At 34.7% G+C, this 12727-nt stretch overlaps 1 protein-coding gene across 2 annotated transcripts in view; it reads right to left on the bottom strand.

The window, feature by feature from the left end:
* Positions 1–9663, bottom strand: part of itgav (integrin, alpha V) — a 36497-nt gene extending 26834 nt beyond the window's left edge. For both annotated transcript variants that reach the window (XM_088605183.1, XM_088605184.1), the window contains exons 1-5: positions 9105–9663; positions 8231–8358; positions 1944–2035; positions 1551–1665; positions 74–135 (exon numbers count right to left, since the gene is read on the bottom strand). In XM_088605183.1, coding sequence (XP_088461309.1) covers positions 74–135; positions 1551–1665; positions 1944–2035; positions 8231–8358; positions 9105–9277 — 570 coding nt within the window. In that variant the 5' untranslated portion in view covers positions 9278–9663. The remainder of the gene's footprint in view (positions 1–73; positions 136–1550; positions 1666–1943; positions 2036–8230; positions 8359–9104) is intronic.
* Between the last annotated feature and the right edge of the window lie 3064 nt (positions 9664–12727).

Raw genomic sequence — 12727 nt, 5'->3', positions numbered from 1 at the left:
ACAACATACATGATAGAGTCTGGTTAAAGCAAGAGAGTCCTGAGGCTATGTTGTATTGTGAAACATTCCATACCTTTACAAAGTCTATGCTGAATCCTGCCTGGCAAAATCCTTGTCCTTCAGGGTTGCCCAAGGCTGGAACAAGTATACAAACTTACAGTTAGGCAAAGCAGAAACAAAGTAAAAAATCAAATATGTCTTAGAAAGCCATGGTGATAGCAAGTTTGCCTTTAGCATATGTTACAGTTACTGCACGAAGGCAAAATCAGTCATGAATAAAGGTATTTGACAAGGAATTTTTTAACCATATTCCAAAAGAAATATGAGTGACCAAGATATTTAGGACTATAGTCTTCACACCTCTCAACTGAAATCGGTCAAATTAGATTATGTGGAAAATAGATTCTTGAGACTTATTAGACCGAAACTGGTTTTTAAACAGGAAACAACAAATTCCTTAAAATGCAGTTTGATGCCCACTTTAATAAGCACCACAAAAGAGCAGGGACAAACGTCATGTAAAAAATTCTCCTCCTTCTATTATGCTTAACAGAAAGGTACAATAGTAGTGTTAGATTCTGTGAAATCAGATTTACTAAACTTTCACTGAAAACTGAAGTCATATTTAAAGTTAATGGTGAACAAATCCTGTTTAAATCTCCCCCAGGAAAAAAAAGAATGTATTTTTGTGAAACACAGCATATGGTCAATTATGGGTGTTGGCTACACTATGTGGACATTACAGGCTTTCACAAACCAGTAAAAATCCTCTGCTATGATTCAGTATGAATAATATACCTTTTCTCAACTCTCATTTACATTTCACAATCTTCCAAATGTCAATTACTAATAATTACATTGTGAAAGAAACCTAAACTAATACGTAAAATGATAAGTTAGTCAGTTGTTGCACCTCACAGAGCTTAAACCATCAGAACAGTGCAACAGTATTTCACCTTTCAGAACACATGAACTCTTTCAAAATCAAGGTAGGTCCAACTAAATATTTTTCTTTCTGGATTAACAATACTGTAAACCTTAGCTAAATTTGGAGGGCAAAACTCACACAGAACCTTTAAACCCAATCCTTATACTACGCAAAATAAATACCCTTTGGAAACATTGAAATCATTGAAATAAATAAGTAAATAAATAACACCAAGGCAAGGTTCACTGTATTAAATGAAGTATGATAATACCATGTGAGAACATGCAAAGATACTGTATCGACTGAACTGCAGATATTGGAACTGGGACATTTCTGATAGAATTCACTTAATTTGCCTCCAAGGTGAACTACTGCTTGTTATTTTGAAATAGTAACCAATAACGGTAATCACAGTTTAATTAACAATTTTTACTAAATAAGACATAAGTGAGTACACATGTATTAAATGAGGTCCCGATACTTTGGTAAGCAACTGTAGATTCTTTTTATTTCATCACTTTGACTTCAACAATGAAAATTACAACACACTATCTTGCTAAGACAGCTCCCAAGGGCTTAATATTTCACGATGTCTAATAAGCAAACCACAGGAGTGCATTACCTGTTCGACAAGGTGAGTATTCCACTATTCGCCCTCCTTTTTTCAGGAAACAGGTTCCAACGGGCTCTCTTTCTGCATTCCCAAATGTCCTCCACTGATAGAGTGGAGCACATGCCTAGAAATAAAAAAAATGTTAACAGCGTTGGATGTATTTAAAGCCTAATTCTTGTGTAGACTTATGAATACAGAATACAGCAAAAAATGTTCATTAATTCAAAAAGAAGAAAGATTACCAATGGCTTAGTGTGCTCGTTTGAACCTAAACACTGCCTGCTTTTAACAACCTAAATTACAAGGTGCACTACAGCCAGAAGTAAAGTAAAGTCTCACATCATATCACTGATTTAAACAGTTAGAGGGAACCAGGGGGAGACAACAGAAACTGAGACTTACCAATATCTGGTCACCACTTGACCGCACAGTGGCTCCAAACCACTGGCTGGATTTAAATTCCATTGGAGAGCCATCGATTCCTTTCCTGTCATCTAAGAATGATTGACGGGCAGTTAAATTGAATCTAAACAGATAACCTATTTGAGAAAGCACTGCCATGCAGAAAAGCCCACACGCTCTATATACAAAGAGAAAAATGCGTAGGCAAATACTGTAATTTACAACCAACAGAGAAAAAATAAAACATGAAAATTTTGAGCTGTTTAGAAACAACCACGAAGGTGAGCTCCCAAAAATCCTCAAGAAGGAAAACTGGAAGACATGAAGGAAAACTAAATACTTAAAGCTATTTCTACTTATAACTGGAATGTATAGGAAGATATCTGGAGGTAGAAATGCCGATAGTTTTGGATAAAGCCAGATTAAGGGTTGAAATCTCAAACTTTGATCATACAGTATAATTAGCAGAGTACATCAGGAGTCTATATTAAGGCCACTGACGCTGTTACTGTATATCAATGACCTAGACTCTGGTATATACAGTAAACTAGTCAAGTTCACAGATGATCTCAAAATAAGATGAGGTGCAAAAGAAAAGGCAAGAACAACAGACAAAAAGCTGGCTAAACACCTGGTGCATGACATTTAATGTACAAAAATAGCAGAAACTAGAAACAAACTATATACTGTAAATAAAATGTGAAGTACCGAGTTGTAAAAAATAACCTATGGAAAAAGTATTTCTGATCAAGCGACATCATTTTCATCTTCCAGTTATGGTGAAGCAAGAATGACAAGATACATTTCTAGGCTTAAAATAAGTAATTTTTTCCCATCAACCATGTTGGTGAATGATATCCTGGCATCATTCAAGAAATGGCTGGATGAGAACCTTATCCTCATCAATTGGCCACTAACAATCAAACCTTTAGAGTTATAAAGGAGACGGCTATATATATGTACACTATATCTGAGCAAATAGCCTACCGAACATATTTCATATCAATTCCTGATAATGTGTTCTAAATGTAAATGTTAAGTATCACCCATTTTTATAAATCAGGTTTACAAACCAAAATAAGTTTATACTACTCAAAATATGATATTGCACATTAAAGCACACAATTCACCATTAATTAGAGTAGTCATTTTAATAATCCTTTGTGAGCTTGACAATTTGTAATTGATTATTTAGTTACAATCCTAGCTAAATTTCAAATAGTTTCAAGGAGATTTCATACACAGGAGTGAACCGTGCATCTAATGTGCAAAATACAAAGGCTTGTTCCAACAGAGCCCAGTTGCCTGGAGGTCTAGTTAAAGCAGGACAACTTTAAACATGCTGAGGCAACATTATTTGACAAAGCCCATAAAGCAAAACAGCATTATAAAACCCTTATCCAGTCAACATATCAGGAGGAGAAAATGTTGTAATTTATGTTACAAGTAGCTACTTTGTGATGTGCTACTGACCAAATTTTGTTAAATTATTCCTGACACAGCAAATAAAAACACAGCAATGCAAAATGCTACTTCCAGGTCACTGATGTGCTACCTGAACTGTTTTTTAGACAGCATGATAACAAAACACACAGCAAGCAACAGAAATATTTTCTAAAAAATATAAGGTACAATTACAGTTATTGTTAAGATGTTAGTGAGAATTGTTTTGAAACGATGGCCATCACAAGCTTAAACTTATACAAACACACATAAAATAACATTCAGGCTACAGCCATGTTTTTTTTTAAAAAGGTTTGTTGCAATAAAATGATAATTATCATTCACGTAAGCTGTTAACACAATGTAAATCAACTAGAACAGTAAAAAAAAGCCCAAAATAAACATTGACATGACAGTAATTTTTCCAAAATCCAGAGCACCTTACAGACCACATGAGAATAGTTTAAAGACAGGAAACATCTGCCTTGTCAACTTGCCTCTTCATCTGCAATATTACTTCCTTCCTTCAATGGGCCTGATTCTCTGCGTTTCTTATTGGCTTCCAAAGGAGATGTTTTTTAGAGGAGATCCAACTGTATAGTGTTTTGACGCATAATGTATCAGAAGACTCTTGGCACCCTTTAAAGGCTTAAAAGCACAGATCACAACTATTTAAACTATGTTTAAGACATTTTTGAGAACATTCCCTTTCTCTACTGCAGTCATGCATGCACTGCTCAACGCAGTGTCCTCCAACTACACAGCGACTTGACATGAAAAGCTACAGTATGTATGTCCCCTCGGGCAGGCATCACAGTTATGTTAAATACAACAGACGTCTAATCCTGGACCTTATAATGCAGAAGATGATAGTTCCTTTTAAGTTACATCTCATTTCCCTTTATAATGACACACTGAAATCACAGCTACATACTGCATACAGTCCTGACCTATTGTTTAAGAGGAAAGGACAGAGTACCAATATGCTGTGATCATAAAATCAGTAACACAGAACTTGCAGATGCTTGTCAGTAGGGAACCTCTTAAATTCTAAAGCTTTTTTCAAAACTTCACTGGACCCCTTACGGCAGAATGAGTGCCATAAAATTCTGCCACTAACTGAAGAGTAAGAGAGTACCTAAAACATTCAAATAAGGTTCTTATTACAACTTACGGGTGCTACAATGCTTAATCAAAGTTTAGTCAGCCAATGCAAACTGGCTAACACCTGTTTTAAATCATGCACATTCCAAATTAGGTTATCAGTAACTGAATGCATGATTATGTCCATAAGGAAGGAAAAGAAAACATGTTTTTTCAGCGGGCATACACACCCACTCACAGCAATGGAATGGCTGCAGAAGAGGTAGCCAGAATAATAAATTGGCAATCTGCAAATAGCATGTCCACAACAAAAGCATCACTCAAGCATTTACTTAAATTGGTGTCACAGACACCATCAAAACTTCATATCAGCAGTTCTATAGTTAAACATTTCCTCGAAGGGATTTATTAGTAGGATCCTGTGTGGACAGAAGTTTTTTTTACTTCAAGGAGCTTTTTCAAACTATTTTTTTTCTTTTTTAATCAAAGAGTTAAAGTTTGGGAAAATCTGGATGTCTGCATTGTTCAAAGTACAGTACATAGTATCCTTGTTCATCAGCTCAAAAGACAACATGCATCTAAGCCGACAGCACTTCATTTCTGGGGATTTTTAAAATCTTAAAAATAACAATCTTACTATACATTCTCTAATTATAGCGTGTCCTCCAGCCCACATCAACACGCAGCGGTAATCTAGATTGAGTCAGCCTCTGCACTGAAACCCAGGGTCTGCCATAACAAAGAAATCTACTGTGGGGATGAGGACGTGGTCATTTATCAAAACAGCAGAAGGTAGTGCAAAACAATCGCAGCTCAATAACCATGATTCAACAGTTTTCGAAAGGAAACAACTGCTTTTCTGGGAATATCTTCTCACTTCTGTGAACACACACACTAGCAGCATTTAAAAAGTCATAAAAAAACATTTCTAAAGTTTTTCTAAAGGCGTGTATGACCTTTTCCTCCTTTTGTTCTAAAACACTTCTTCTGTCTTTCATTTCCTAGCTGACAGTTGCTCATACTGTCTGTATGCATTTGATATAGCAAACAAGAAAGTACGTTTTGTATAAGACTGGACCCAATTCAAGAGAGAAAGACCTTACTAAATTACATCTAAACGGTAATGTCAGACCTGGTGTGTTGAACAATGAAAGATTAAATGACAAGCAGCCTCTGAAGTAAGTAAGTATAATCTAACGTGTTCTACCTACACACAAAACTGAAACATGTTTTGAAGTTAAAAGGTTTCAAAGAAGACAGATGTTGACTTTAACCCCCTCCCCCCCAAAGAAAAATGATATAAATGGGGTTTGCTTAGCCTATGTAACAGAATGTTTTCTCATCAGAGGCTCTCACAGGACAACTCTCTAGAGATTATGTGGTAAGACACAAGCCTGAATAACTGGGATTCAATGGAGCATAACTCAGTGAACAACAGACGGTTTCCTAAAAAAAAACCATGTACAACTCATTTTAATGTACTAAATTAGTCAACTGAAATAAACAGGCCAAAATCTTCAATTCAAGAGACTAAGAGGAAGCAATGACAATAAAGTGAATAAAGAGAAAAGCTAGAAGATTTTTTTGTGGTGGGAACTAGGCTCAGTGAGTTAATCAGCGGTTTCTGCCACTGGCTGTTGAGAGGAGCTGGGCTTGTCCTGTATTATTTAGTCTAGGTTAGGCCAATGTGTGATAACTGAAAAATGAAAACAGCATGGAGGCTAAGAAAAAAATCACCATCAACTCTTCTTGAAGTGATCTGAAGTGGTGTGCTTGTAGGATTGATGTAAAAAACATCTGGGGTTTTGTTTTTCTTTTAGAACTGTCTGTGAGGTACACAGCACACTGCTTGTTTAATCTGGGTGTTTACCTAATAGAAGTATAAGTCTAAAATTACTTCATCGCCCTGTAATAAAACGTCAAATGATAGACGTGTTCAGATGTGTTCTAAGTAGCTTCAGTAGAGGGAACACACAGTCAAGGGTGAATCTCTCTCTAGACACCTCCCAGGTTTTTGTAGGTACCCCAGAGAATACTGAACCAACAATTCAAAAAGAGATATTTTGTACTTCTTGAATATTCTTTAACTCACTTCTGACAGAGTGCATTTCTTTTCAGTATTTAAACATGGTGTGTAACAATGCCACTGTTTCAGGCTACACTTTTAAAAGTTATTTTCATTGGAGTTCTTACATTGTAAGAAAAATGTGTATATATATATGCAAGAAGGTTAAGATAGGCCTATTCATAAAACAATTTTAAAGATATCTAACTCTTTAAATTGTGAACCACAATGATCTACTGTTCACATGATAATCTAACGGATACTGTACAGGCCAACCAAATGTACCATAAATCAAATCCCATACAAAAGGAATGAAGGAATGCTTGTGAAGTCAGATTGCTTATCAAAGCAGGGTAAAAACACCAGGGCAATGGCTATAAAAGGATTTAAATCTTAAAATGGTGAGGTTATCAGAGGTCATGCCCTTTGAGGTTGCTTGTAAAGATTCCCACACACTATACTAATACAAGGCCAAAAATTAAACAAACTAACAATTCATGTAAGTTTGTAAAGTCACTCCTCTTGCTATTTCACCACTGTAGGCAGCAGTACACTGGAGTAAGATATGTCTGAAACATTCTCCTTCTGCATTCCAGTATGAGTTCTGACATGAGCACAAATCCTTGGTTCTTACTTCAGTGAAGTATTAGATTTAACACACCTATTGAAAACATGTTGAGCAAGCTGATCTGCATAACCTGCCATGGTTTTGTACATCCGGGGCAACTTATTGCTCTATATACAACATAACCCATATTCCTTTGACACTATCATTACTATATACTCTATTTTTTATATATAAAGAGTACAACTGCTTTGTGCCAAATTAACAATTTACATTAAAATGCACTTGGTACTTAATAGAAAATACTGCTTTTTTGTCAGAAATTATTTTGGATTTAATAATGCAGCCAATTTGAAAACCCACAAATGTATCATTTGGGTTTACCATCAATTCAGAGAATATGACTGGAACAGTTCTAGGAATGAAAACGTGCTGTCTCAAGATCTTAGTTCAAGTATTAAAACGGCAAACAAACAGCATTGCTACCAGTTTCTTAATCTGCTATAATCCCGATAGTAAAAATCATTATTTGTTATCTGTTTTAATTATCTGACTTTATGAGTGGGGCATCTTTGTATTTATTTATATAACCTGAAGTCCTTTATGTAGTCGAAAAAAAGTAACATCTGAAGTAGACACTGTAGCCATAGTATCTGGAATATAAGCATGCATTTAGTTCATAGGAGGTAATTCAAGGCAATTATAATTAAACTTACTTATTTTAGATATTTCATAATAGCTACTTAGGCAATTGTTCTATACTACATCTCTTGAAAACACTTTTGAATTTTATTCACATTAACTACAGAAGTGGATAAAATCAAACAGTAAATAGTTCATTTGTAACCTTTCTCTCGCAGGAAGAATTGAGGACAATGATCTACTCCAAGTGAACGAGTGGGTTCCATAAAACACCAGCATAATTATGTTGCATTTATTTTATTCAAATTAGGATAGCTGCCTTTGCAGAAAAGCACACTGAGACGACATGAGCTGGAAGACTAACATTGAGTTAGGGGATCAGTAGCACGGTCAGGCTCCAGTAAAGGTATACGACTCACAAATGGTATAGTAAATAACAAACCTTGAGAAGTCAAGGATGAAGCTCACCTGTATTGTCAAACTGTAATTCTTGACACGGTGTGTTTGTTTGCCAGGGACAGCTGTAAACTACTCCTCTCTCCACAAGCGTTGAAAAAGACGCATTTGCTTTAGGAGCGCCTATCAAGATGTTTAACCTAAAGATGAAGAAAATACAAAGAAGATATAAATAATTAAAATAAACCAAAAGAATCTTAAGCCTTACAAGCTACTCAGCGTCCTGATGATCGTAACTGGTCTGACCAAAAATGTAATAGTTAATAATTTATATAATTTTAAAGTTGTTACAAACATACAGCACTAAGGAATTCGAAATTGCTGACAAGAACTCAAACCATTGTGAACTACTGTTTTTTTTTATTGGATGAACTCACAGAATAAAAAGAAAGAACAGTGCACAGTTGAATCCAATAGCTTAAATTCAAGTAAGTATGAAAATCAATTTGGAGTGTACAGAAATTTATTGAGAAACACAACAAAAACATTGAGATGCTGGAAACAAAATGTTTTCTTAAACAAATCTGTGTTACATTTTACTTATTTGACAATAACGTCCAATACTTCTAAGGTGCCTAAACCAAATGTAACACAATACTGAGGAAGTTGGGGATTAGGAGATCGCACTACAACATCAAAAAGTTTTAAGATTTCCTTTTTTATCAAAGAACTTGAATTACACCCTATTGCTGTAAACGATAGGTGTTCAAAACTGAATCGTTCATTTCTATCTTTAATTTGCCCTAGAAAACAGGCTACACTTACACAACGGTATTCTATATTTATACTATATAGACAAGTTTATATATACTTTGAACTTTTAGGTAACTTGATTAATGTCACAAGGTGTATTGTAGGGTTTAAAAAAGTACATTCTGAAACTTACTGGCTGTCATCTGGCTTGAAGAAATCCACTGAAAATCCAAAGTAGCTCCTAGCAGGACCAGAGTAAACAGAAGGATCGTCTATATCCAGATTGAAAGAAACGCTGCTTTTAATTAAATAACACAGCACTGCCAAAGATAAATACATTTTGCGACAATATCCGTCCATCCACATTTAAAAAGTGTTTAAAAAGTCTGTACAGAAAATGAAGCGAGTGTTCAGTTCTTGTAAAGCTACAAAATACAAATGAGCCCCACTTTTCGATGTAGTCACTGTATCTGTCTGGGAGCGCATTTAGCAATGATTTCACACTCTCTGCCCACATATGATTAATTCTTTCTCCCAGACAGATAAACCACAAACAGCCATTTTGCATTAAACTATTTACATATTCGTCCCAGAAACAATTCGAAGAAAAATCGAAGATCCCTCTTTTCTCTCTTCGCAAGTTGATCTTTAACTGTGATTTGTTTATGTCAGTCTACAAAAAAAAACTTGCACAGTACTGTCTGAGCAAACGTACGAAGCCCCATTCGTATTTAAAAAAAAAAGACTACAGGAAGTGAAACGGATCCTGAGCCGAGACTTCCGCAGTCCACATATTATCAATGGAAAACCAGTGAAGAAACTTTCATTTTCGTAGGATAGGTAGTTTTCAGATGGATGAGAACATGTTTACGGTATACAAAATTGTAACTTCGTATGTTTTTCTAGAGTGTATATTCTTTAGCAATTTTTGCTTGATGAAACAAGTCAGACATCCTTGCCATAAAAATACATATATTTATCTGGACCCCGGAATTCCCCTATATCGGACAGAAGAACTGCTACCCTAAGATCCGTTAGTTTATCTGTAACATTTTGGATTAATTTGTGGTATGGTCGTACACATACAGTATGCTTATAATTATTCAATTTAAATGTTAATAGAAGTATGACATGTTTTTCTATCCTGATACTTGACTTCTACAAATATATGAGAAACAAACGCCTTAAGACCAGTTAAATTTTAGACAGGTAAAATAAAGGGCGTGGCCAACTGTTACATTTCTAGATGTAAAATATCGATTTAAGATGAATGAATAAAGGCGAGTATTTTACGCATAATATATTTTTTGAAGGGGGAGTTCAATTACTGTTTACCTTTGGTATATAATATCCAATTACGACTTAGGAAATTAGGAAAAATATAAATCCTTCCCTTTACATGATACAAACATTAATTATCTATATTAATTATTAATCATTATAACATTAATGCATTTGTGTTTTTGAATCTTGTTAAAATATGACTTGTTTTAAGCACAGTCCGATTAAAATAAACTGCTACAGATAATCCACTTTTTGACAACTTGGAGCACATTGTCCCATTACTGTTCTAATTTAGCTGTTTAGATAGACCTGACATTATCATTATTAAACTTTTTGAGAACAACGTTTTGAGATTTACTCAAGATCTCTGAAAACAACCCTAACATATGACTCACAAGGCATACGATTTGTCTAAAAGGCCTATGCTTACTAATTGGTTCAATTGGATCCATATGGCATGTGTGATGTTAACGTCTAAACGTGGTTATTGATACATGAAATAAGGTTTTTGTTTGGTTTCCATGAAAAGGACAGAGACATTATTTAATTTGAACAAAATGAATGGTGTCTGTTATTGTACAAACATTTGTTCCTTACTATTTTTCAGTCACAGACTTTTAACACTTTATAGAGACGTTTAATGTGGCATCAGTCTTCCTCTTCATTTCTAGATTAAGACTAATGTAATGTAAATTAGATGAATTAATAATATGTGGCTTAGATCAAGGACGGGTCATTGTAATGCAATGTTTTTCTCTCACTACACTGTGTAAATGTACTGTATAGAAGTGCTAAGTTCTCCTTAAATCAAAGCTCCTTCTAAAAATTACCATGACATTTCACAAATGCTACACAGGACCTTATCTTAATCAGGGTTATGGTCTTCTGTTTAAAAAAAAGACTGAACTGTAGTAAGTCAAAGTGGACATTCCTTAATGACACCCTTTTGTACTAAATAATAAAAGAGTGAGCAATCAGAAGCATGCCAAAATTGTTAAAAAGGCAGAAGACTTTATTTTAGAAAATTTACCAGGTATGTTTCATAATGATAAATATTACACCTACTGTACCAGCACATAGGCAGCACCTTAAACTTACATATCTGCAAAAAAACTGTATACAGATCATATGAATGTTATGAGGCTAGTCTGTTTGAAAAAGTTAATCTGTATAATAGTAGATGTATTTTATGATCACAAATTGAAATTTGTTTTGCATAGCAAAGGCTTATGTAGTGTACTTTTAGAGTAAAGGGGACTGCTTCTTTCTGGTGTTTCTTCTGACTCAGCATTTAAACAGAACTAGACAGGAAACACCCTGCAGGTTTCAACATAATCACTTATCTCTAATGTGTATAGCTGGTCAGGAGCCACTGAATCATTCACTGTTGAGATTTTGCTTAATAAAAGGGTCAGCATGAGTCATTGTTTTGGAGTTTGAAACAGCACCTTATCCTGAAAACTGAGAATTGTGAATTACTAATCAGAGCAGACAATGTTTTGTTCACATTTGACTTAGCTTGTGACTCTCAGCTTTCAGTACAGGAATGAAATATCTTCTAAAGAATGTTCGGCACAAATCTCATGGGCTCAGTGTACAAGACTGATAACTAGGATTGTCATTTAAAAGAGTCGTAGAATGCCCATGCTGTTACCTTCAGCTGACCTTAAAAGAAGAAGAAAAAAGAAAAATGCTTACAATATTTTCAAAACCATATTAAACAAAACAGCTAATCCAAATTTCTCCATGTGGAATAACTATTACACTTTGAAACTTGTAGTAAAAATGTTCTCTTTCTGTTCAAAAACCTTCACTGGAAGAGGATTTAATTTTTAATTATTTTTTACACATCCTTACTAAAAACCACATTCAAGAAATTCAGTGCAATGAATGATTTTTGCAGAACATTCAAGGTTTTATGCGTCTGAAACTGAAATTTCCTGGTGGAGCTATACTCTCATGCAGAAGCCATTTCTTTTGTTTTTGTAACTTTCTGTGATATTTTATCATAAAATGAAGGGCAGCGTGTACCAATACTCTCCAATTGAATTAACTGGAAGGTTAAGTATTCAGCTGCCCTCTTCTGTTTAGATTAGTAATACTGAGATCATCACAACCATGTACAGTATGTTCCACATAGTGTGTGGCTCACCTTCACATTGCTTGGAAAAAAATCTTTTTTGAGAAACAAATCTGATTAGAATTCCCATTGGAAACTTTACCTACTTTTCAGTATCATTCTAAATGATTTATTCAGCACATACAACATAGCCTAATGGTTGTGCCTTTGCTCCAAGATCATTATAAACAAAATTTTAAAAATGGAATTTGCACATCAAATGCTTTAATGTCAATAAAACGTTGTAATGACTGAGCCACAGAAAAACAGAACAACCTTGATTACACATGGGAACAAGTACACATGATTTTTATTGTTTTGTCCGGTTCTTCTTCAATTTCTTAAAACATTATATGACCGTTAACCTTGACAAATCTCAGGGTTACATAGTTGGTTTAGAAAAACAATGAGAT

The sequence above is a fragment of the Lepisosteus platostomus genome, chromosome 14 (genome assembly GCF_059453375.1).
Source record: "Lepisosteus platostomus isolate fLepPlt1 chromosome 14, fLepPlt1.hap1, whole genome shotgun sequence".
NCBI lineage: Eukaryota > Metazoa > Chordata > Actinopteri > Semionotiformes > Lepisosteidae > Lepisosteus > Lepisosteus platostomus.
The sequence above is the reverse complement of the archived record's forward strand: the minus strand, read 5'-3'. Positions and strand labels throughout refer to the sequence as shown.